This window comes from Pristiophorus japonicus, chromosome 6 (genome assembly GCF_044704955.1).
Source record: "Pristiophorus japonicus isolate sPriJap1 chromosome 6, sPriJap1.hap1, whole genome shotgun sequence".
Classification (NCBI taxonomy): Eukaryota; Metazoa; Chordata; class Chondrichthyes; family Pristiophoridae; genus Pristiophorus; species Pristiophorus japonicus.
Window position 1 is genome coordinate 225786064 of NC_091982.1, and position 26861 is coordinate 225812924.

At 43.2% G+C, this 26861-nt stretch overlaps 1 protein-coding gene across 1 annotated transcript; it reads right to left on the reverse strand.

Annotated features, from left to right (window-relative positions):
* On the reverse strand, nt 1-26861 carry pcolce2b (procollagen C-endopeptidase enhancer 2b). The gene is made up of 9 exons (XM_070883659.1): nt 26421-26861; nt 25159-25264; nt 15896-16151; nt 13157-13281; nt 10886-11022; nt 8207-8355; nt 5759-5842; nt 4262-4429; nt 1-515 (listed from the first exon to the last, which is right to left on the reverse strand). Exons 1-9 carry the CDS (start codon nt 26495-26497, stop codon nt 385-387), a joined length of 1233 nt encoding a protein of 410 aa, XP_070739760.1. The 5' UTR covers nt 26498-26861; the 3' UTR covers nt 1-384.

Genomic DNA, 26861 nt, shown 5'->3' on the forward strand with positions numbered 1-26861 from the left:
AACACCACCAGTCATCGCTGTACTTTAAGTTATTGCACTTAAGACCTATATCATCTATTACAATATATAAGTATATAAGATAAACATAGGTTCAATCTCTGTCATTGTTATAAATAAAGAGACAGTTCCAAACTCGGTATGACTTTGGGGGCTAATGATTTGTACAGACACTTTTTTCTGCGAGTACAAGGATTGGAATATCCATGGCAGACATCCAAACTTCAGTCAGACACATTTCATCCACTTTATATTTGAATGCTTCTATTTACCAGCAGAAAGTCACCTATCTGTTCAGAAGTGCACATTGTACTCAATTAAAGAAAAAATCAAAGAAGACTTCTGACACCATAAATAGAAAATAAAGTCACTGTTGACATTGTGTGTTCAGCATCGTCTGTTCTTCAAGTTGTTCAGGAACCTTAGGTTCTTTGATCTGTAGGCCACAACAAAACTGTTCGGAAGTACTCTACCTCTGCCTGCTTCATCCACTTGACCCATGAAGATGTAATTCAGTCCTGCAAACAAGATGAGGAGGATGCCTTAATAAGCACAACTTCTACTTTTTGAGCTAGTTTGAGGCAGTAAGAGGCAATTCATTGGTTACAAAAATGTGTTACTAGTTTTCTGATTGGCAATGTAGTTTCAGTGCCAGTTGGATCATTGTGTGTATTAAGATGCCGTAAATTTGAACTGAGTAGCAAGAAACAATCTCAAACTGAGAGGCCACAGATTTTGCAGTTTAGCCTGCGATGGAATTCAACCTTCAGGTACCATTGAACAGGAACCATGTTTTTTCCTTTCTTAAAATTAATATTGTGTGGGAGTGTGTAAAAGGAATTTGATTCTTGTGAGAATTTGGTGCAAGTGGGAATTCAAGCTAACTATCTACATTTTTAAGTTAGACATAAAAGGATAGATATGCAAGGAACCTTTGTGCTGTCTGTGGAGTGAGATATATTGGCCATTGTGGATCCTCAGAGTGTCCAAGGGCAGTACATTTGTAGTTAGTGTTGCAAAATGCAGTCTTTGGACAGAGGATCTCTACTCGATCACAATTGGCCACGATCTGCAGCATCATAGAGGATGAGGGGTTTCTGCATTGTACTCTCCAGAATGTGGTCACCCAAGACGCAGTCACCAAGGACACACGGATAGATCATAAGAAATAGGAAGAGGATTAGGCAATTTGGCCCCTCGAGCCTACTCCGCCATTTAATAGGATTGTGGTTGATCTGATCATGGACTCAGTTCCACTTCCCTGCCCGCTCCCCATAACCCTTTATTCCCTTATCGCTTAAAAATCTGTCTATCTTCGCCTTAAATATATTCAATGACCCAGCCTCCACGGCTTTCTGCAGCAGAGAATTCCACAGATTTACAACCCTCTGAGAGAAGAAATTTCTCCTCATCTCAGTTTTAAATGGGCAGCTCCTTATTCTGAGACTATGTCCCCTAGTTTTAGTTTCCCCTATGAGTGGAAATATCCTCTCTACATCCACCTTGTTGAACCCCCTCATTATCTTACATGTTTCGATAAGATCACCTCTCATTCTTGTGAACTCCAATGAGTATAGGCCCAACCTACTCAACCTATCTTCATAAGTCAACCCCACATCTCCGGAATCAACCTAGTGAACCTTCTCTGAACAGCCTCCAATGCAAGTATATCCTTCCTTAAATGCGGAGATCAAAACTGTACGCAGTACTCCAGGTGTGGCCTCACCAATACCCTGTAGAGTTGTAGCAGGACTTCTCTGCTTTTATACTCTATCCCCCTTGCAATAAAGGCCAACATTCCATTTGCCTTCCTGATTACTTGCTGTACCTGCATACTAATGTTTTGTGTTTCATGCACAATATCCCCAGGTCCCTCTGTACTGCAGCACTTTGCAATTTTTCTCCATTTAAATTATAATTTGCTTTTCTATTTTTTCTGCAAAAGTGGATAACCTCACATTTTCCCACATTATACTCCATCTGCCAATTTTTTGCCCACTCACTCAGCCTGTCTATAATCCCTTTGCAGATTTTTTGTGTCCTCCTCACAATTTGCCTTCCCACCCATCTTTGTATCATCAGCAAACTTGGCTACATTACACTCGGTCCCTTCATCCAAGTCATTAATATAGATTGTAAATAGTTGAGGCCCCAGCATCGATCCCTGCGGCAACCCACTAGTCACTGTTTGCCAATCGAAAAATTACCCATTGATTCCGACTCTCTGTTTTCTGTTAGTTAGCCAATCCTCTCTCCATGCTAATATATTACCCCCAACCCTGTGAACTTTTATCTTGTGCAATAACCTTTTATGTGGCACCTTGTCAAATGCCTTCTGGAAATCCAATACACCACATCCACTGGTTCCCCCTTATTCACCCTGCTCGTTACATCCTCAAAGAACTCCAGTAAATTTGTCAAACATGATTTCCCTTTCATAAAACCATGCTGACCCTGCTTGATTGTATTATGCTTTTCCAAATGTCCTGCTACTGCTTCCTTAATAATGGACTCCAGGTTGATCCACAGAATCAGCAGAGGGAGACAGGACTCATGAGTGCAGGAAACAGCTGAGTTACTGGAATTCTCACATAGATCCTTATGATTGGACAAATATGAGGTGGACAGTGACAGCGACTCAGAGGAGGGTGGACTTGAGCCACAGTGTGGCTCCATAGAACAAGAGGCTATCCAAGGGAGTGAGAGGAAGCCTGTGAAGTGCCTTGGGATGTTTTCCTATATTGGATGCGCTATATAAATGCAGTTGTTACTGTTTTTGCATTAAGTTCTGAGATCGCTGCCTAGTCCAACAAGAAAAGAAGCATTGCTTGAGTTCATTCTGGGAAATGAAGTGGGGCAAATAACTGAGATAAGAGTAGGTGAACTATTGAGAAACAATGACCACTCATAGTTAGTTTCAATGTAAAAACAGAAAAGTATAATGGTCAAAGACAAGGGTGCTGAATTGAAGGAAAGGCAAAGTTCAGTGAAATAAATGGTGATCTGACCCAAATTAACGAGGTAGAAAAATTATCAATCAGCAGTGGGAAATCTTCAAATTTGAGATGTATGGCATAGAAAATAAATGTGTTCCTCTGTGGCAAAAAGGGGGTGCATCAAAATATAGAATTCTGTGGATAAAAAGATTAAAAGTAAACAAACTTTAAACAGGAAGCACATGCAAATGTTGGGGCTAACAATACTAAAGATAATCACAAGGAATGCAGAAAGTGTAGTAGGAAGGTGAAGAAGGAAATAGCAAGATCGTTTATAAGCATATAAATAGTAAGCTTATTGAAAGGGAGGGTAGATTGAAAGCCGAGCCCACTTTTGTTATTTGTATATGGGGTATGGGAGCATAGTGGTTATGTTACTGGACCAGTAATCCAGAGGTCTAGATTAATTATCCAGAGACATGAGTTCAAATCCCACCATGGCAGAATTTAAATTCAGTAAATTAAATAAATCTGGAATAAAAAGCTAGTATCAGTAATGGTGACCATAGAGCTGCCAGATTGTCATCAAAAAACATCTGGTTCCCTAATGTCCTTTAGGGAAGGAAATCTGCTGCCCTTACCCGGTCTGGGTTGATTGAGTGACCACTTCTGCTGCTTGGGAGTTAATGAAAAGGCTTCATCAATTTAATATTATGACTAAGAAAGCAAGGAGAGTTTAGGAGAAGTTGTTGGAGCATGGAATGCATTGCGATAGGGCATATTTGAAGCAGAGATCATTGCATCTTTCAAGAGAAAATTAGATCATTTTAAGCAGAAAAGATACAAGGCTATGAGAGTAGAACAGTGGTATTAGTTTCCAATTGCTGGAGCACAGAATTCGCACCGACACGATGGGCTGATTGACCTCCTTCTGTAGTTTTGTTACTTGGTTCAGAATTCGACTATTACATTTCACTTGATGAAACGCTGATGTTAGTGCCCAAAGAAGTCTCTGAAAATATGGTGAAGGAAACTGGTGATGGTGCTTTAAATATTTATTTTCTTACCTCCTGCAGTCTTTCCTTCCTCCTACAGTCCAGGGACTTTTAAAAAGCCAAACACCATCTGACCACTATTCCTTAATTTATTCCATCTTTTCTCCTCAGCATAGAAACGATTATTGCCAATATTAGTAGATAAATGCTTAACTCTCCCGTTTGGTAATCCTTTGCCCGTTACTTTAGCAGAGGCCTTAATTCATTTCAAATAAACAGCACACATAACAGAACATGCAACAACAAATGAGCCTTCGAAATGGCAGAGCTCACCTCGTTTAATGATCGGACACTTTTTACAGACTGAGATTATCTTGACGCTCATGTTCTTCCCTGCCTGTTGAATTGCCAATGTCCCTTCTTTGTAAATATTTATAATAGAGAGAGTTGTGTGGATACTGCCGTTGCGTGTTACAGCAGTTATAACTGTGCCAGTTATCACTGTAAGAAAAGTCATCCACAACTTTAAAAGAAAATTCAATAATGTAAAGTTTGTTTCCCAAATCACCTCATGATAAATAGACTTCGAAACACAGACTTTATTTCCATTCTATTCATTTTTATTTAATGCTTTGTGATGTTATAGGTAAAATAAACAGCATTTAATTGTCGTCAAACAGTAATGAATCCTGACGTTTTGAACGGTAACTTTTTATGACGGTGTTGAACATGACACTGACATAATGTCAACATGGCTTGTGATAGATCTAAGGATATATTGTTAACCTGCTTTGTAAGTTATCGCATTAAGAGCTTACAATAAAACGCTCATTTCCTTTTTATTTCTAATTTTCTCCCTGTTTCTAACCTCATTCAAGTGGCAATTCATTTTGTGTGTGCTTAAGACAGTGAGTATTTTGTGATGTAAACATCACATTCAAACTTAATCCTGTCTTTGCCCAAATGTACATTTGCTAGTAGGGTCACTGGACAGCAGTTGGGAATAGGAACCCTGCTGGTTGTTCTCCCCTCACCCCACCCCGCTGCCACTCTCCCAGAGGTGCGGAGGTCAATAGTAGCACCCACAAGAGTTGGTGGTGTGGCTAGAAACCACAGGTTGAGAATTCAAATACTGCTAAAGTAAATTGTAAAAAAGAATTCAATAAATCTGGTAATTTGATACTGGATTTTAATTTTTTTAAAGCCTTAATTGTAAAGTGAACCTGTCCTCCCTACTGGCCTGCATGTAAATCAAATCTACACGATACGATTGACTCGTAATGCTTTCTGAAGTGGCCTCGCGGGCCGCTCTTGCAAAAATAATCATCAGTCAGGACGCAGGCTCACCATCAAGGATAGGCAATAAATGTAGCCTTGCCGACTTCATCCACATCCCGACAACAAGTATAAATAACAATTGCTGCTCTATCTGAGAGCAGCTAATTCAGGACAAACTAAATTGGGGCCTTCTGGGCTGCATTCGTTTAGTACCACACCACATGATGTATTTAGCTACTAATTGATCACAATACGACAAGTGCACCATTGTGCCTCGGGCAGAGGGACTGGTTCAACGTGACAACATGCCAAAAACTGTAACCTGAATAAACACTTTTCATGTCCTGACTGTTCACACTATGTTTGGCGCCTTGTATTTACGCTGTGGGCCGGATTTGTTTTTGATACACAGCTTCCTTGTTTCGTTAGAAAGGATTTCTATGACGCCCTTGAGACTGATATTCATAAATGATTGAGTTGGAGATGGTACATGGCGAAAAACACTAGCTCTTCCATTCACAGGTATATAGACAAGAATGTTCTTTCTCTTACCAAAGTCACTGGCACAGTAATTGCTCCCCAGGGTCCCACTTCTTTTGCACTTTAGTTGGCATGGAGGGAGGGTAGGCTTCACGGCTTAAAAACAGAATGCGGTATGCAGTGTTCTGTTCGACAGGCAATGATAACCAGAAACCATTTGTACTAACAATACAAGTTAAAACCATGTTTGTTTATTTTTACAGAAGTAGAAAAATAAAAATTACTGTGCTCTACCTAGAACTATAACAATCTCTATTTTAACCCGCAAATACTCAAAAAATATTTCCACTTCATGGTATATATGGTAACATCTATAAAAATGAATCTGTGTACTACATGTGCATATTCAAAATACACAGACACACACACACCCACACACTCACTCACTCACTCACTCACACACACACTCACACATATATATATATGAACCAAACAACACAGTTTAGATCCTCTAATTAGAAATATTAGATTACTTTGCTTTAAATACTCTATACTAAAAAAAGCTACTTCAACTCAAAAGGGGTAATTTTATGTACACAGTGTCATGGATTATATTGCAATGACTATTAAGACGAGTAGCTCAAACACTGCAAAACAACATAAACACACCACTTTCATATCCCACCTGGTAACTCAGTGCATGTATCTTAAGAGTAACTGAGCTGTGCAGGCAATCAACGGTCCAGGCCTGATCTCCGTCTGCACTGATCTAAGATGTCATGGTGGTACTGGTGTACCGTTGGTCTCTGCACCTCTTTGGTTTAGGAGGAAGAAATCAGCCAACATTCAGTGTGCTGGGTGGTGAGGACAGAACCAGGCCTAGCAATAGAGCCCACATGGTCGACTGGCCTGTCTATGGGGCCATGAGAGGCGGTTAAAGGAGATTTGGCAAGGAAAGGAATTGGTTTAAAAAAAAGCACTGAACTTTCTAAACATGAATGTAGGATACTGGCATATTGCATTAATAACTGACTCCTTAGTGCATGTGATCTTGGACAGCCACACAATATGTATGAAGTGTCGAACTATTCAAATAGAAAAATAAGATATATGTTGATCAATGAATCAGACCCAATGGGGCTGAAATTGCCCCTTTTTATAGCCCCGTTAGCGCCCCCTGGAGGCGCCAACAGGGCTGAAGAGACGTTTCGCCCGGAGAAGGGGAGGCGCTACCACCTCCCAGGAATTGCCTGGGAGTTTGTGGAAGCGCTGCAATGGCAGAGCCACGCCCTGTGGTTAGCACCCCAGGCCGCTGCATAACCGGTGCGGTCACCATCACCCTGTGCGCCGACCCTTTAACGGCCCACGGGGGAAACTGCCACGCGGGCCGCAAGCGGATGTCAACACCAGCTTCACGGGTCGCGTAGCTGGTCGACATCCGCTCGTGGGGCGCTCCTTAAAGGGGAGCGCGCCAGCGCCCCAGGCCGCCATCATTTTATGCCTGTCGACTCTTGGGTCGGCTCATCAATGGCGACCGTAGTGAGGTTCGGGCCGCCATCATGCAGCCTGGCACTCCGTTTTGGGTGTGGGGCTACAGGCCTGGTCCCACGCTGCCCTGGTGGCCCAGTGGAGGCCACCAGAGTGCGCAGCTGCCCGCCCCTTTAAGCGAAGGGAGGGGCACTGAAGCCCGTCAGTGCTACCCGGAGCATCCGTGCAGCGTTTCCTTCAGCGCCCCCGTCGCATCCCGGTTACCGCCCCCAAAGGAAGTGGAGCGCCCGAGATTGCGCTCTGCCTCCTTTCACGGGCGGTAAGGGCAATTCCGCGGCCGGGCGGGATTCTGTGCTGGGCACGGAATGTCCCGGCCCCAGGTTACTGCCCCCTATTGGGTTTCAGGGCAATTTCCCCCCCCCAATTGGCCAGTATCCGACTCAAATGTTTTTCATTAAGAGATTTAATGAGTATTTCTCAGTTGTAGGTGAGCTGCTTCCTCATTCATGTCATCTTTATGAACACATAAAGTAGAGAAACACACATAGACCTGATCCATAAATCTATATTCAGGGGAAATATTTTACAGTGGGATTTGTATTACATAAATTATTTTTTAGATAGATTTCCTGTTCCTTTAAGGAAATGATAAAATCAACTTGCTATAGAGAGAAATGTTATAGAGATGGCGGTCTCTTTGTCAATGAGGGAGATCCACAAACAGTGTGTACCGTAGCAAAGGTTGTGGCATCTTCAGATGCTCGAGAAGATGCTGTGTGTGGGACCCACAAGGAGCACATAGCTCACTGAGGACTTGCTGGGGGTGCGGGGCGCGGGGGTGGGGTGGGGCAGGGATGGGGGTGGCAGGGACGAGGTGGGGGGGTGGGCTTTACCCAATGATCTGTTAGCGAAGCATCAATGCACGTTGTAATAGGCCTTAGTGTACAACTTGACTCATGCACATTTAAACACTTTTTGTTCTCCAATAATGATTGTTCTCTGGATACTTTAACATAACTGAGTGGTACTTACTTGTTATGGACGGTACTGTGACTGGTGCAGTTGTTGTGCTGAGGAATTTTTTCGACCTGAACTTGTAATGAGCCATAAACCCATCAGCTGTGACACTGAGATCTGACAGGAACTGCACAACAATTTCATTTTCTTGTGACAGAACTGGCCTACCCCACAAGCAACACAAACAGGAACACAATAAATTGAGTTTGTAATGAACAGCACCAAATTAAGCAATAATGTTTACCAAACTAAGAAATGAAATTCATAAGACAAGAAATGTAGTAACAAAAATCCATTAAAATTCTGAGGGGGCTTGACAGGATAGATACAGTGAGAATGTTTCCCCTCGTGGGGGAATCTAGAACTAGGGGGCATAGTTTCAGAATAAGGGGTCACCCATTTAAAACTGAAAAGAGGAGTAATTTCTTCTCTCAGACGGTCGTGAATCTTTGGAATTCTCTGCCCCAGAGAGCTGTGGAGGCTGGGTCACTGAATGTATTTAAGGTGGCAATCGACAGATTTTTGAACGATAAGGGAGTCAAGGGTTATGGGAAGCGGGCAGGGAAGTGGAGTTGAGGCTAGGATCAGATCAGCCATGGAGAAAGATTGCAAAGTGCCGCAATACAGCAGGACCTGGAGGTACTTGTGCATGAAACACAAAAGCTTAGTATGCAGGTACAGCAAGTGATCAGGAAGGCCAATGGTATCTTGGCCTTTATTGCAAAGGGGATGGAGTATAAAAGCAGGGAAGTCTTGCTACAGCTATACAAGGTTTTGATGAGGCCACACCTGGAATACTGCGTGCAGTTTTGGTTTCCATATTTACGAAAGGATACACTTGCTTTGGAGGTAGTTCAGAAAAGGTTCACTAGGTTGATTCTGGGGATGAGGGGGTTGACTTATAAGGAAAGGTTGAGTAGGTGGGCCTCTACTCATTGGAGTTCAGAAGAATGAGAGATGATCTTATCGAAACGTATATGATTATGAGGGGGCTTGACAAGGTGGATGCAGAGAGAATGTTTCCACTGATGGGGGAGACTAGAACTAGAGGGCATGATCTTAGAATAAGGGGCCGCCCATTTAAAACTGAGATGAGAAATTTCTTCTCTCAGAGGGCTGTAAATCTGTGGAATTCGCTGCCTTAGAGAGCTGTGGAAGCTGCGACATTGAATAAATTTAAGAAAGAAATAGACAGTTTCTTAAACGATAAGGGGATAAGAGATTATGGGGAGCGGGCAGGGAAGTGGAGCTGAGTCCATGATCGGATCAGCCATGATCTTATTGAATAGCGGAGAAGGCTTGAGGGGCCGTATGGCCTACTCCTGTTCCTATTTCTTATGTTCTTATGTAGAAGGAAATACTGATTAATGGCCAATGCCATAACCATGACACTAGTATGATACTGGTCTTTCCCAATACTGCAGAGAACCTCTACAACAGCATAGAAAACTGTACTCCAAGCTATTTGAAGGGACTCCTTTTCTATTTCTCTAAATCCCCATGTGCCATGCACCATTCCTTGGCCAAAACGGTGAGTAAGTGACCTGCTCATGGACTACTGGCAGTCCTTTCCTGTTCTAGCCCAGATTAGTCTGGGCTGACTTGACTGCAGATTTTTCTCCCCTTTCTCAATGATCACGGCCAAGATTGGGAACGCGGTGTGTGGTAAATTCTGGCCATGCACCCAGGATAACTGTGCCACTGGAACGCCATCAACTATCATCCGCACAGACAAGTGTGATTTTCTTCACCTTTCCAAAATAATTATTCAGATGCTTTCGTAAAATAAGAATAACAAAACAGTTTTAATGATAATTTCAATGGCAAGGAAGGACTTTTATTATCGCATTCCAGAGATATGGGTGACAGGTTTGGAGCTGTCGTTGCTTGTTGGTAGGGCAATAATTTGACAGAGCGGGAGAACTGAAGCCAAGTCATGAGTTGCTACTCAAAAACCATTCTGAGGCTCATTCAAGAGCAAATCTGAATGATAACAAATCACTTTCCCAGTCTGTAGGTTTGAGTCCCCAATCATCCAAAGGCTATGGGGGGTGGGAGGGGGGGGCAGGGGAGAGATGAGTCACCAAGAGGCAGAAATGTGCTTCCCCAGTAGAAGGGAGGGAGACAAACAAAATCAGGTGAATTCAACCTTGGAAGCTCCTGTGCCCCTCTAGGCTGCTGGTTATCGATTGGTGCCCTGAAATTCTGGGCTCTTGGGGTGAGCTTTGTGCACAGTGGGAGCCGTTGCTGCCTCTTACAGCCTCATTCATAAATACCAATGGAGGGAGGAGGAAGGTGCTTCTTCTGCCAGCTCCCCTCCGTTGTGACATCACTTGGGACCGAGAGGATGTAGTGCTCAGCATACTGCCAGTGTGAGAGGGGCGTGCCAGTGAGGGAGCACCTTTGGGGCCAGCCTAATCCGTACTCCCCGTCCCTTTGGCAGAGCAGCAAGGTGCTTTTTCAAAATCCCACTGGCTCATCAGAAAGGGAGTCCCAGTAGCAAGCACCCACCCCTGATATTCAAATGATCCCATTCCCCAGGATCTGAGACCAAACTGAAGTCCTGCTCTGCCGCAGACTGGGCCTTGCAGAATTGCAATCCTAAGGCCCCTCGCCTGTCATTGTGAACCCACAAGACTGAACGTGAAGGGAGAAGAAATACATTTGTAAAAATGATGCGTCAATATCACTTACGCTGGAGGGCTGTCTCCGCAGTACTTCCCAATCCGTTTTGCTTCATCATTTTCACCACCATTAAATACAGAAACGTAATCATATCGGCAGTAGTTGTCTCTTTCAACATCAAACTTCTCGAATTTTAACTCAATTATCTGTTAAAGATGCAAAGTGCAGAATGTTGAATGTTGGGTATAGACACTTGCTTTACACACAGCCCAACAGCGTAGGATATACGGCACAGCAACAGGCCATTCGGCCCAACCAGTCCGTGCTGGTGTTCATACTCCACTCGAGCCTCCTTCCGTCTTTCCTCAGCTAACCCTGTCAGCGTAACTAGCTGTGTCGGTATTTTTATGCAAAGATCTCCAGTGTTTACAGACCTTGAACACCCATGTTAATATATTATTTATCTGATGCACGATCTGGTCAGACTATGCATTAATAACTTTAAACAGGAGTGCAGGAAATCCATTAATATTCCATTATTCATAGTACAATCCACTCATAGCGTAAAATTTAATCAACGGAAACGTTTTGAAAACGGATGTCGGTGAACTAGATAAAAAAATCCTCCTGGCTCCGTGTCAGAATCAGTTTTAAAAAGTGTAAAATTTGAAAGTTACCTGATCCAGCGGTCCATATAGCAGAGATTTTGTATGGTCGCCATCTTTACAACCACTGGCAGTGAGGTGCCAATGTTAGAGGTGGTTTGAGGCTCCAGCACATAGCATAGTCAATGGCTTGCCAACTGAAGTCCAAGTACTGCTCTAGCATCGTGCAGATAGGATTGCTTGGGCTATACCTTTGGTCATTAGGATATCAGTGAGTGGTTGCCAAATCCCTCCTGTGCAGCCTGTGTTCCTCATCCTCATGATCTTCATTCAAGTTACATAGGTAGAGGGATATTTCCAAAGGAAATCCTCACAGTCCTCTGTGTGGAAAAGGTGAGGGAAAAAATGGCAGTTGGTTGTCCTATGAGGAGGGAGGGAATAGAGTGGGCCTATACTCTCTGGAGTTTAGAAGAATGCGAGGTGATCGCATTGAAACATATAGGATTCTGAGGGCGATTGACAGGGTAGGTGCTGAGAGATGGTTTCCCTGGGCTAGAGAGTCTAGAACCAGGGAATAGTCTCAGGATAAGTGGACAGCCTTTTAAGACTGAGATGAGGAGGAATTTATTCACTCAGAAGGTGGTGAATCTTTGGAATTCTCTGCCCCAAAGGACTGTGGACGCTCAGTCCTTGAGTATATTCACGGCTGAGATCGATAGATTTTTGAACTTTCGGGGAATCGAGGGATATGAGGATCGGGCGGGAAAGTGGAGTTGAGGTTGAAGATCACCCGTGATCTTGTTGAATGGTGGAGCAGGCTCGAGGGGCTGCATGGCCCACTCCTGCTCCTATTTCTTATGTTCTAACAAATTGAGGCAAAAGCTGGAAAGAGCATACCAAAAGTAGTGAAAGAAACGCTTCACAACTTCTGCTAGTTCAGCTCTTTAAGTTCACTTCCGCAGTTACCATTTATTCGCCCATATTAGGTAGGGAGCTCCTTGCCATGTGATCACTTCTGGCAGGAAATCACTAAACTGTCTTTTATGGGCAGGAATGTTCATTATAATTACATCACTCATCGCACTACTGCCTGGAAACATGTGAAATCGATGAATAAATTCTAGGCTTAAGGTTCAAATATCAGCCAACCACTGCTTAACCTTTGTTTCTTTCCTTCTGTTTTTGCTGAGCGATGTTAGTGGTGAAAAGCAGAGCTCTTCCCATTTCAGGCATTAAGCACTCCCAGATCAGGTTTAGCAGTCAGATGAAGAATAGCGCTCATTTGACGCTGCCCAAAAAACGTGCCTCATCTCCAAGCCCAGAAGAGAACCTCCTACTGCACAGTATGACATTTTTTTCTATTACTCTCTCCAGCTGTCCTGTGGCCTCTGTAAACGAGTTGCTAATTAGTGCCAAATTAGGAACAGTTTTATGCAGTGGGCTCATGGACAGTAGGAACTGGATTGAAACTGTCCAAACCCTTATTGGTAGGTCCCAGAGTCAGTGCCTAACCTGTTGCACCATCCGAGCTCTGTTCCCATGGTTGGCTATTTCTCGGGTATCCATCATTTGCCATGTAATACAGACGAGTATAAAGAACTTTGCTTAATGGTTCAGCTCAGTTCACTAACCTACGTCTTTCAAAATCAGAGCAAGTGAGATCCTTTGAAAAGAGTCATGCTATTGTTGTAAGCTCATGAGATAAGACATGTTTACATGTTTTGGTAACCATTACCTGATGCTTGGGTGCCACAATGTGCCATGAGCATGAGACTCCAGCTGGGTAGTCATGGGTTGGCCAGTTGGGCGTTTTAAAGGAGCCAGGCGATTTTTCCAAACGACCACCACAAAACTGATCATCTATGGTGATTGGGATAAAAATGTAATAATTATCTGTTCAGCAGTGAGAATTCAAAGTGAAATATCATCATACTTGTACTGCACAAATTTTTAAGATGTGATAAAATCATTGGAGCCGAAATTCATCACCTCGTCGCCCACTGCCGCCGACATTGCTCTGCTCGAACCGCCCAGTGCCACTTTCGGTGTGGCCTGGAGCGGGTGGGGGAGAGCCACCGGGAACCGTCTGCTAACATCAGCGGACGGCCAAGTGGCGCAACTGAGCTCCCGCCCGCCGAGCTCCCAGATTCCTGCGGGCAGGAGTTGGCGGCAGAACGGGGGTGGACCCCCGGCTGGAGGCTGGTCTATCCCCGACTGTGAGTCTGAAGAACCAGAAAAAAAGGTAAGTGAACATTTTTCTTTAAATTTCCACAGCGACTTACCTGGATGGGGTCCCCTGGAGGTCTTCCAATAGTTTTTTTATTTTTTACTGTTGATTTTTTTTCCAGGTCTTTGACCCTCCGTGGGCCCGACTCCATCCTCGGTGGTACTTGGGCGGCAAGCGCCTCTGCCGTCGAGAATGCGACCTCCCGCCCGCTCTGCCCAGATTGGCGATGTACATCGTCCATTTGCAGCCCACTGACCTTCGAGGAGCCTCGCCGATGAATATCCCGCCCAAAGTACCGCCTGGTACCTCGGCGGCCATCGGCGGCACTTTGGGCGGCACTTGGGCGGGCGGGGACCTTGATGAAAATCGGCTCCATTGTAGTCATGCTTCATACTTGTGCAATCTCAAATCAATTTATAGCTCTTTCATATTTGCCACTTACTGCTGATGGCAACTCTGCGTCACCAAATAAGGTGGTACCAAACGTTCCCCAGCCACCAGCAAAACTGTAACGATTTAAAAATGAGCTTAAGCTCGTGTATGCATATTTATTTTAAAGTCAGTGCGGCTGCTGCTGAAGCCGACTTGCAGTATTGACAGGAATATCAGCTGCTATTGGAGAACTGTTTCCAGCAACAATCCTGAATATAAATGAAATATTAGATTCCTGTAGAAAACTTCAGGTGCTAAGATCTTCTATAGTCACTGGTAAGTTTTTTAATCAACCATCCTTAATTAAGTATTCCTTTACTTTGATATTTAGGCTTTGAAATTACAATGTGTGATATTGGCCTTCATATTAAACTGCTGATAAGCAGGTTGACCAGGCTAGCATCTCTGTTGGTGTGCCGACCCCAATACCTCACTGACGTGGTCATTATTCGTGTATCAGTTTCTGAGAGATAATCACAGCTTAATTGGGTTAACATCTCTGTTAAAATAGCGGATAAAGGAATGTTATGTGAATAATAATAGTGTACAAAGTCTTAAAGTTTCCCAACATATTTTATAGCGGGCTCGTATTTGAAAAGTCCTGAAGTAACATCACAATTCAGAATGGATTCATTGTACTGATGTCAGCTGCATGAAATATGAACATTATATGGACTATCGTAAATGAGTATGTAAAAATATGCTATCTGTTGCCTTCATGTTCAATATTCTATAGATATGGCAAATCGGTACAACTTTTGTGTGGTGTTATAAACTGAAATAAGAACTCCCTGGGAAAATAACTGACCAATACAGATCAGGAATGATGAACTTTCAATATCCAGTCGAGGTTGTGTTCATTTATTTCAGCTGGGAAATCAGTAATTGATCTCAATGTTCCTGGGTTGGGAAGGGGAAAATGGACCAGGGTTCTTCCTCCTGATCATTCGCCAATGACTTTTGCTGGAACTGCATGTGTGTGGTCATTGAGCGAGGATAGTAGTAGGCTCATCTGTGATCCCCATGGTTGAATACTTTGCCAACATTCATTGTCAAGACTCATACATGAATAACGGCCACTTAGGTGAGAGATTAATGAGCGCTGTTGAAGCAGAAATGTTACCACAGTCAATTTATTTCATATTACAGCCCATAATGTCAATGTAAAAAGAATACTTTAATTAAGATAGTTCATTATTTAAAAAAATTCTACCAGTGATTATCCGAAGGAGTTAACTGCCGATTGATGCTTCACACACACTGTGGTGAAAAAGTAAAATTAAAACATCCAGAACTTATAAAACCTTTACGATAAGATTAAAGGAGGGAAATTTTGACTTTGTGAGAGAGTGTAAAACGGGTGATAGCGAATCGACAGTCTGTTTTACATCTCTCCTGATTTTTATTTCCATGGAAATCTTCATTCACAGCCAATGAAGTACTTTTGAAGTGTAGTCACTATTGCAATATGAGGAAACACGGCAGCCAATTTGCACACACAAACAGCAATGAGATTTTAGTGATGTGGTTGAGTGATAAGTATTGGCCAGGGCACTGGGAGAATTCCCCTGCTCTTCGTCAAATAGTGCCTTGGGATCTTTTACTTCCAGGGTTTAACCTTTCAACTAAAAGTACTGCACTAAAGTACTAGCTTTGATTGTGTGTTCAAGTCTCTAGAGCTGGGCTCGAAGCCACAACCTTCTGACTCAGAGGCCAGAGTACCAGCCTGAGACAAATTATATTTCATATTGACATTTCTAGGTTTACCGCCCATTTATAGTGCATACTCTGCCAGTAGAAATGAAATGACTTTACTTCTCTGGTTTTGCCGAGTTGCAAAATACATAGCAACAAAACCACTTCCTGCAGTGTTGGCATCGGTTACCATCTGCACCAACATTTTGTTGCCAGTTGAGATGATGGCTCCAGGCTTTGAAGTACCACAAAACCTGCCCAGCCGCTGGCCATTGACGTGTCCATTATAAACATCAACATAATCGTATCTGCAGAGAGTGTCGCGCTCCAGATCGAGGAAGCGGAAATTGAGAGCCACCACCCGGCCTTTTGGTACCTGCAGATAATAACATTGAAAACAAAATCACTGTTGGCTGTTGCTCAAATAACACAAGAACTCAAAAGGGATGACTAATCTGCATCATCATAGCACATTGAAAATACCCCTAGTGTAATACAGTGCTGACTTATTAAAGTTTTTATTTATAAAAACTGGGAGGTTCTCAATATCCAGATCCCTATTAAAGAGGAAACCTAACCAATATAGAATCATAGAGTTTACAGCGTAGGAGACCATTTCTACCATTGCACCTGTGCCACTTCTCTGAAACAGCTATCTCTTTAGACCCACTGCCCTGCTCTATCCCCTTAAACCCACTGCCCTGCTCTATCCCCTTAGACCCACTGCCCTGCTCTATCCCCTTAGACCCACTGCCCTGCTCTATCCCCTTAGACCCACTGCCCTGCTCTATCCCCTTAGACCCACTGCCCTGCTCTATCCCCTTAGACCCACTGCCCTGCTCTATCCCCTTAGACCCACTGCCCTGCTCTATCCCCTTAGACCCACTGCCCTGCTCTATCCCCTTAGACCCACTGCCCTGCTCTATCCCCTTAGACCCACTGCCCTGCTCTATCCCCTTAGACCCACTGCCCTGCTCTATCCCCTTAGACTCACTGCCCTGCTCTATCCCCTGAGATCCACTGCCCTGCTCTATCCCCTTAGGCCCACTGCCCTGCTCGATCCTCTTAGACCCACTGCCCTGCTCTATCCCCTTAGATCCACTGCCCTGCTCTATCCCCTTAGACCCACTGCCCTGCTCGATCCCCTCAGCATTTTACTTTTTAGTTTTTTAAATACTAATCCACTTCTTTTTTAAAAGCTATTATGGATTCTACTTCCACCATTGTCTCTGGGGCCTTCTGCGCCCCAACAATCTTTGGCACTATTTCGAAGAAGGGCAGGGGAGTTATTCCTGGTCAATATTTATCCCTCAATCAACATCACAAAAAAACCCAGATTATCTGGTTATTATCATATTGCTGTTTGTGGGAGCTTGCTGTGCGCAAATTAGCTGCCGTGTTTCCCACATTACAACAGTGACTACACTTCAAAAAGTACTTCATTGGCTATAAAGTGCTTTGCGACGTCCGGTGGTTGTGAAAGGTGCTATATAAATGTAAGTCTTTTTTTATAATTTACTTTTTAAAATGTTGCAATTTTTGTTTAAATTGCGAGTGTTTACAAACTGTGGAAGCAGAGAATCTTATGCTGTTAATTGGGAATCAATATTGTGTAATTATTGGGAAGCTTGCCGAGGCCAGCAGCTATACAAAAACATATGACTGACAAACACAACACAGCAGCACACATAGCAAAGTCAGCAATTAGCCAGTGGTCTAATCAGCCCGATACAGAGGAGTATCACAGCAACAAAGACAGAAAGGCCATTATACCAAATAATATTTCTGTTGTATCTTCTGGTAGCTACATTACAACAGTGACCACATTTCAAAAAGTACTTCATTGGCTGTAAAGCGCTTTGGGACATCCTGAGGTCATGAACAGCACTGTATAAATGCAAGTTTTCGTTAGCTTGTCCAAGTAAATATTATTCATGTGTGAGCTTCCATAATGAGTTTTGGCAAGATTTTTTACCATGTGAGGCAATGTTCCCACTAGGCTACGTGGCTGCACAATGGTCTGGAGGTCTCGGGCAGGCCGTTCACCGGCTTTTAACCGGGTGAAACCCCGTGTAATGTATTTGCTTCAAGGGTTCTTTGTTTAAGAATTCATAGAAACACATTGCTATTAAGAACTAGTTGGTTTATTAACAAAGTTTTAACAATCACATTACACATTACCAGTTCATCCACTAGGCTCACAACTGCATACCTCATCGTGGCTGACCTAGACTCAATTAACTGGGGTTTTATTGAACCTTGTGAACATCATGTGACTGGCTAAGCCACTCACAATGCAACAGTTCTACAAACCTGTGAGCATATTCACAGGTGCGTACATTACACCACGCTTGAGCAAAAATTTGAGTTGGCCATGCAGCCACTTAAAGTGACCACGCACCCAAAAAAAATGTTAGAGGGGACATTGCATCCAAGCCATTACTGTCCTCTCCCAATGTCCATAAAAACACAGTTCTTGATCCAGAATGGGAAAGATATTTGATTTTCCCCTTCCTAGCATACAGAAGCTGATGCCAATTACAGCACTCCCACTCCAACCCCAGCTGAGCTAACTCAGCACAGACTATGGATCAAATGTCAGACTTTCTGGGTCCGTACAGCTCAATTACTCATTCCATAAACTTTCTGAACCATCAGGGGAGCAAATAAGGTATTTTTCATTTCTGATTAGAGTGATTGTTTATGGAGCGTAGAGAATGATAGTATTGATGACGATGAAATAATTACAGAGCCTAACACTATGAGGAAGCTGAATAAAGATCAGTAGATACAATTATAACTGCATACTATTTAGCAAACTTTTCAGTCATGTGTGTATATTAGTTGAACTCCCTTACACTGCTGGACTGAGTAACTCGCTGGCCAGTAGGGTAGCTTTCTCTCAGTTACATGCATAAAGTGGGCATAACTGGTCAGAAAAATAGGCGGTCTGTTTATGTCAGATTTCTGTCCATTTAGTATCACACTCACTTTTATGATTGGGTTTTATACTGGTACCAGTGCCTGCCAGTTTGTAGTGATGTAATTTAGATGGCCACACAATTTCGCTCTGTTTCCAGCTAGCCGCCCATGTAAAATTGGTAATCTAGGGCAGCTGGGGTGTGCCTTTTATGGAAATATATTTAAAGAACCCGTAATAAGATTTGGAGCAGTATTTAAAGCCTACTTATGAAGCTTTTTCTGTTTATTTTCAGTTTCACTTAGTTGAGTGGAATGTTTTGTGCCACGTGTCTGTTTTCTGCCATATTTTTGGCATACCTACGATATTTGGGACAAAGAATTTGCCAACAAGCAGTCTCTTTTATTTTGTTCTGGAGGAAGAAGAGGAGCATTGGAGGGATGCCACACAAGCCTGTATACAGCAAAGATAGACTACACCCACTTGCCAGTACACTCCCACCTACAGGCAGACAATGAGCGTGCCGAGCTGGCTACACAGGCTCTGGGTTAATAAGTAACCAGATGCATAGCTGTGTCGATATGCTGCAGAGGCACATACACCATAGGATTGGCTGTGCCACTGGAAGTCAGAGTCAACTGGGTCTTCAGCCTCCTAACAGACTAGCTGCAATGCTGTCCGATGGGAAAGATGACCTGGAATGGTAAACATGGATAACCTCCTTGCTACCATTCCGCACCAGTTCCACTTCCGTCAGACATTGGCTGGAGTGTTGCGCCAAGTGAATCACATGGTAGTAGATTCAATTGCCTGCCTCATTTGTTGTGCTAACCACTAGGTTCTGCCAGTTATTCTGTTACCCAACCAAACTTTCCAAAGGCTGAAATATACATGATAAATATTAGCTGGCTTTGCAATTGCTAACAACATTGTTATCGCCATATGCGAGCATTTAACTTCATGTGGCCGTATCTCTATAAACTTACCCATCACCCCTTGCAAGCAGCTCTTTGAAAACTAACTAAATGTAATTCCCTGCCTTCCTCTGGCAAGCTCCAAATACCAGGATCATTCTCAGCCCCCACATTATTAATAATAATAACTTTTATTTATATAGTGCCTTTAACTTAGTAAAACCTCCCAACGGTGTTACAGGACAAAACAGATAAATTTGACACCAAGCCACAAAAGAAGAAATTACGGCAGATGACCAAAAGCTTGTTTAAAGAGGTAGGTTTTAAGGAGCGTCATGAGGTAAGTGACTTAGCTTTGGGTGGTGCTCATAACCCACCACCCAACTATTATCTATTCTCAAAACCTATCCCAGTTTCTCCGATCATCTTAATCGGTTAAGAATAATCCTGAAAAAAGTTAAGATCCTTTTGTTTGGTCATTCTGTACAATTTTTAAAAATTGATTTTTATTATTCAATCAGCAAATGCTGATGACCTAATTGGAGAACAAGAGGGGAAGATTTTGTTTTTGGGGAGGTTTATTTGCCTACATTATTAAAGTTCTGTAAAAATCATCACGGAGTTATTGAAGAAGTATTGCATGGCAAGAAACCAGAGGACTGTGGGTGTCCTTGGAACTATACCTCAACATGAGTCATTGCGTGAGAGAAAAAATTTGGAGTGAAACAAGTCTGTTTGCTGACTTCCTTGATGGAAAAGAAAATACCATGTCTAACATGTAATGGTGAAAAGGAAATGAAAACTGCATTGGAATATCAACACTCTGTCACAAAGTACAAGGCCATGTGTTCTAGCACACAGTTCTCCACAGCTGTAATTTGCTTTCCTTTCCCCTTAGATAGCTGGTGTTTTGGATCTCTCCTGCCTGCAGTAATGACACACTATCAATAGACATTCTGTGCATGGCATCCAGGCCGGCCTTAGGCGCTGGCAAAAAGTAGCACCCACCCAGTACTAATGAAAAGACAAACTCTGAATATGAAAGTCTAGAATAAACACGGAAAACCTGGAAATAGAGATCAAATCAATTACCATCTGAAGGAGAAAGATAAGTTAACATGTTAGGTGTGACCCTTGATTATTTACATTAACCTATCTTTCTGGTGGGACTGCACTCGTCTGGTTCCATTCTTACCTATCTAATCATTGCCAAAAATTCTCCTGCAATGGCTTCTTTTCCCACTCCCACATCGTTACCTCTGGTGTCCCCCAAGGATCTATCCTTGGCCCCCTCTTATTTATCATCTATATGCAGCCCTTCGGCGACATCATCCGAAAACACAGAGTCAGTTTCCACATGTACGCTGACGACACCCAGCTCTACCTCACTACCACTTCTCTCGATCCCTCCACGGTGCCTAAATTGTCAGATCGCTTGTCCGACATCCAGTACTGGATGAGCAGAAATTTTCTCCAATTAAATATTGGGAAGACCAAAGCCATTATCTTTGGTCCCCGCCACAAACTGCGTTCCCTAAACACTGTCTCCATTCCTCTCCCGAGCATTAACCTGAGGGTAAACCAGACTGTTCGCAAATCATATTTGACCCTGAAATGAGTTTCCAGCCACATATCCGTGGCATAACTAAAACCACCTTTTTTCACTTCTGTAACATCGCCCGTCTCCACCCTAGCCTCAGCTCTTCTGCTGCTGAAACTCTCATCCATGCCTCTAGACGTGACTACTCTAATTCACTCCTGGCCGGCCTTCCACATTTCATATTCCACACTACGTAAACTTGAAGTTATCCAAAACTCAGCAGCCTATGCACTACCCGCACCAAGTCAAGATCACCCATCACTCTGTGCTTTCTGACCTATATTGGCTCCCAGTTAAACAACGCCTTGATTTCAAAATTCTCATCCTTGTTTACAAATCACTCCATAGACTCGCCCCTCCCTATCTCTGTAATCTTTTTCAGCCTCACAATCTCACAAGATGTCTGTGCTCCTCAAATTCTGGCCTCTTGAGCATCCCTGATTATAATCACTCAACCATTGGTGGCCGTGCCTTCAGCTGCCTGGGCCCCAAGCTCTGGAACTTCCTCCCTAAACCTCTCCGCCTCTCTACCTCTCTTTCCTCCTTTAAAACACTCCTTAAAACTTACCTCTTTAAACAAGTTTTTGGCCATCTGCCTTAATTTCTTCTTATGTGGCTCGGTGCCAAATTTGTTTGTTTTGTCTGTAACATTGTTGTGAAGCGCCTTGGGACATTTTACTACGTTAAAGGCACTATAAAGACGTGGATAGAGAACTGGTTGGCAGACAGGAAGGAAAGAATAGGAATAAACGGGTCCTTTTCAGATTGGCAGGCAGTGACTAGTGGGATACCGCAAGGTTCAGTGCTGGGACCCCAGCTATTTACAATACACATTAATGATTTAGACGAAGGAATTGAATGTAATATCTCCAAGTTTGCAGATGACACTAAGCTGGGTGGCAGTGTGAGCTGTGAGGAGGATGCTAACAGGCTGCAGGGTGACTTGGACAGGTTAGGTGAGTGGGCAAATGCATGGCAGGTGTAGTATAATGTAGGTAAATGTGATGTTATCTGTTATGTCTTGAATAAAGAATCTGACCAGATACTGTAAGCTCAAAGTAATGTGTGACCGTAGTCCTTTATTACAGGTCTCCAGAGTGCCTCTCCAGCCTCTGAGGCCTTCTTATGTACAGGTGCTCCCAAGGGATTGTGGGATCCCTTGGTACTCCAGGGGATGAGCCCTCTGGTGGTTAAACAAGGTATTTACAGGTTTACATCCACTTTGATGGCAAAAACAGGAAGGCAGAATATTATCTGAATGGTGACAGATTAGGAAAATGTGAGGTGCAACGAGACCTGGGTGTCATGGTACATGAGTCATTGAAAGTTGGCATGCAGGTTCAGCAGGCGGTGAAGAAGGCAAATGGCATGTTGGCCTTCATAGTGAGAGGATTTGAGTATAGGAGCAGGGAGGTCTTACTGCAGTTGTACAGGGCCTTGGTGACGCCACACCTTGAATATTGTGTACAGTTTTGGTCTCCTAATCTGAGGAAGGACATTCTTGCTATTGAAGGAGTGCAACAAAGGTTCACCAGACTGATTCCCGGGATGGCAGGACTGACATAGGAAGAAAGACTGGATCAACTAGGCTTATATTCACTGGAATTTAGAAGAATGAGAGGGGATCTCATAGAAACATATAAAATTCTGACGGGATTGGACTGGTTAGATGCAGGAAGAATTTTCCCGATGTTGAGGAAGTCCAGAACCAGGGGTCACAGTCTAAGGATAAGGGGTAAGCCATTTAGGACTGAGATGAGGAGAAACTTCTTCACTCACAGAGAATTGTGAACCTGTGGAATTCTCTACCACAGAAAGTTGTTGAGTCCAGTTCGTTGGATATATTCAAAAGGGAGTTAGATATGGCCCCTTACGGCTAAAGGGATCAAGGGGTATGGAGAGAAAGCAGGAATGGGGTACTGAATTTGCATGATCAGCCTTAATCATATTGAATGGTGGTGCAGGCTCAAAGGGCTGAATGGCCTGCTCCTGCACCTATTTTCTATGTTTCTATGTATATAAATACAAGTTATTATTAGTATGAAATGTCACACCCAAAGCATTAATACTTTGCTTTCAGATGCTTATCATTCCAATGTGTATTTCAAGCATTTTGTGTTTTTGTATCAGCATCTGTAGAGGGGAGTAGGTTCAATGTAAAGTACACCCAGTCTATATATTATGAAAACGCACTACTCGTAAATCAAACATATGTCTAAGCACTGTTACTCTGCTGCTGAGCCTCTGAGACAGCGTCACTCAAGGAGAGATGCACGACCTCAGAGCACTGTGCCCTTTTTACTGCACTGATTGAAAGGCCCAAGAGACAGAAACATTTGTTTTCTGTGCCTCTGACCTCTGTTCTTGGAACTCGTGAAAAGTTGGCACGGAATCTGAAAACATCAAAAAAGACAACAAAGAAAAGCTAGAAGTACTCAGAGGGCCAGGCAGCATCTGTGAAGGAACAGAAGTCAGTCAGTCGATGGTTCAGGTCCAAGACCTTGCCTCGGGACTGGAGGCCAGACTTTCTCTCTGCCTGTTTTATATTTGACAGTGCTGTCAATGCCTGTTGTTAGTGATAGTCTCAATGTAAAAGGGCCCACTCAGGATTACAAGTGTGGAGCAGAGAGTGGGTACATTTGCAGCTTTAACTCTACTATCAGGGAGGTGCTGATTGAATGCCTGATTCTTGGTCACTGAGAGATAGAAAGTTAATGGGCAAGTCACCTCGGGCCAGTTTTGCATACCTCCTAGCTGATCAAAAGCAGCTTTGGCAGAGAAGAGGAAACAGGCCTCCAGCCCAGTCTTTTGGCTTGGAATGGTACATGATGTGGAAGAACCTATAGAAGGGGAGAAAATTAAATGGTTTAAAAATGTCGAGGGGAGGGCAAAAGAAGAAAAAGAATGTAAATGCAATGCTTGAATTTTGGAGTGCAACAGCTCCTGTTGGCAGCAAGGGCAGGAGGGGTGGCTCACGGGACCCTCTTCTGATGAGTTAACACTCTTCCGGTTTAACATCTTGAAACAATGATTGTTGCTGAAACATTTTCGGGAGCTGCTTTTTTCGTGGAGTGCTGTCCAGAGAAAGGAGTTGGTAACTGTCACCTACCTACGTTACGGACTGTGTGAACTGAGCTCTGGCTTGCACAATGAGCCAACCCATAGCTGGGGGTTAGTGGGGAAATAACTAGATTGTCGCATAACTTTTACATCAGTTTAAGATCGCCATGTGTATGAACAAAGTGAGTGAAATTCCCATTGCAAATGTTCCACACAAGCTCATTCCCAGAGCAATCTTTTTCATTGGAGCAGAGAGCCTTAAGAAGGGATCTAAAAAGGTTTTGAAAGTCGTGAAAGATTTTGAGGGGATAAATGGTGAAAGATAGTTTCTCCTGGTTTGGTGAACCAGGGGTGTGAAATCTGGATTATCACTCGAAGGGGGGCAGAAGAATCTTTTCACATATTGGATCAATAAATATACTTTAGCTGCAGAGACTATAACATCAATTAAAAGGCTATTTGAAAAGGAAGACTTTAAAAGGATGCAGGAGAGAGCAGGACATTGGGATTATAGTAAACAGTTCCAGTTGAAGAGTTAGTCTGGCACATGCATGACAGGCCAAATCCTCTGCTATCATTTCTATCATTCTGTCTGCTTGGTGTCTTTATTCCAGGCATTGAACCTGGAAAACTCTTCAAGCTGAATAACACAGCTGCTTCAATCTACAGCCCATGTCAACAGATGGATCTACTGCCAACACATAATGAATTATTATTTATATATAAATATTAATTGCTGTAATTACATGATTTCTTAATTAATTTTAGTTTTGCCACCTTGTTTCGGTTACACAACAGTTCTGACAAATGTAATGCTTTTAAGGTAATTTTAAAATGTATTGTGTAGTAAAAAGTGTTCTTCTGTTGCTGAAAACCTCTCAATTCATACCGTGATTTTCCATGTGCATTTGCTGTTGGGCGCGTAGAGTCCAGGGAACCCCTCACTTCCGATGAAACCTGACTCTCCACTTTGAATTCCTCCGCATTTAAAGTTCCTGGAAATGGCAACAAGAGACACACATTTACAAATCGCCAAATCTCACGCTTTACCACAAGACATAAGCCTGATAATGACATTACCGACAGCGCATTCCTATCAAATTCCTCTGTCGGTGAACAGAGGTGCTAACTCACTGCCAACAAACTGGTTGATGCCTCAGAATAGTGGACCGAGGAATTGGATACAAATCGTTCAGCGTTCATACAATTATATCACAGCGTCGTTTTCAAACTAGATTTCCATGTAGTTATTACATGTAGCAATCTGTGGGAATGTTGGTAATCTCATAAACCATCAGATCTGTTTATAACCATTACCTAAACGTGAGGATCCAAATTTGCCTTAAAATCAACTCTCTGAGATACATATTGTAATATATATAGTGCTTCAAATTTGCTTGAGGCGCTAATCTGTTTCTGTAGCAGCAACATGGAGGGTGACTGTCAGTCTGTTCCATGTCCTTTACACACAAGGCAATAGACGAGTGTGACACTTTGACACCAAGCTTCCCTAAGAGTAACGTGCAGTTGTTTACGGGAGAATCTTTGCCTTATATTGTATTGCAATGACACAATATGACATGCACGATACATCCAGTTCTATCTGATCATTTGAAGCGCCGTTTCCATTGTGTCACTGAATGAAAAAATGTTCAGCTTTTGCTGTCCTTTAGTGTGCTCAAGTCTTGCGGGTCTCACAAATTCTTTACTTTCTTTAAACTTTCTTTAACGCTGATGTACGATTTCTAATATTTTGTTTCCTTATGTTCCTCTACCTCTGCCAAAAAACAGGCTGTGATGGCAGGATGTAAAACTCTCCGACAGTTCCCCAGTGGGACACTGTTAGTGTAAATGCCATGCAGTAAATCGCTTCAGTCACCAGATTTCAGTGAGCAGTGGTCCTGGGACCATCTATTGTTTCATGGTTTCAACATGATCCGCCTCTTGAAGCCGGGACAATTATCGGTAATAAGAAGCATTATTTTCGGCAATAATAAATGAAAGCTATGTGCTATAAATCACTGATAGCCTGCCTGTCCCCGGCGCGGAGCTGCCAGCACACACAGCCAGGCGGGGTCCCGGGCGCTCACAACAAGTTACAGGTCTCGGGTGAAAGTTTACAAACTTTCTGGTCAAGTTTTCTTAGTTTACCTTTTTCCTGTTGGGAGTTGGCAGGAGACGAGAGTCGCGCACAGAAGGCCGAGGAAAGAGTAGGCGATGGATCTCATGGTGCTCGGTGGGGATCAGGGAGAGGGGACTGGAGATTCTGGAGCCTCGCTGGTTGCACAGGATCCCGCTCCGTGATTCCTTGAAGGAAGGCTGCAGGCTGCCTGCACATGAATATCGCGTTTGTTCTTCGGGGGAGGCAGCCCAGCTTCCCCGGGACAGCTGCCTTGCTTTGAAAGCACTTTCCACCAAAATTGAAAATGTAAAAAAAAAGCAAGGCATTAATGGTCAGACTAAAGTAACTGGAAAACTTGTTTTTAATGTTTAAGTCTAAATTGAAATCGGTTAACGAAAAAGTAACGGTGCCAATCTATTCTGCTTGACAATGGGAAGCGAGAGCTGCTGGTGAAACGGTGGGGAATGAGC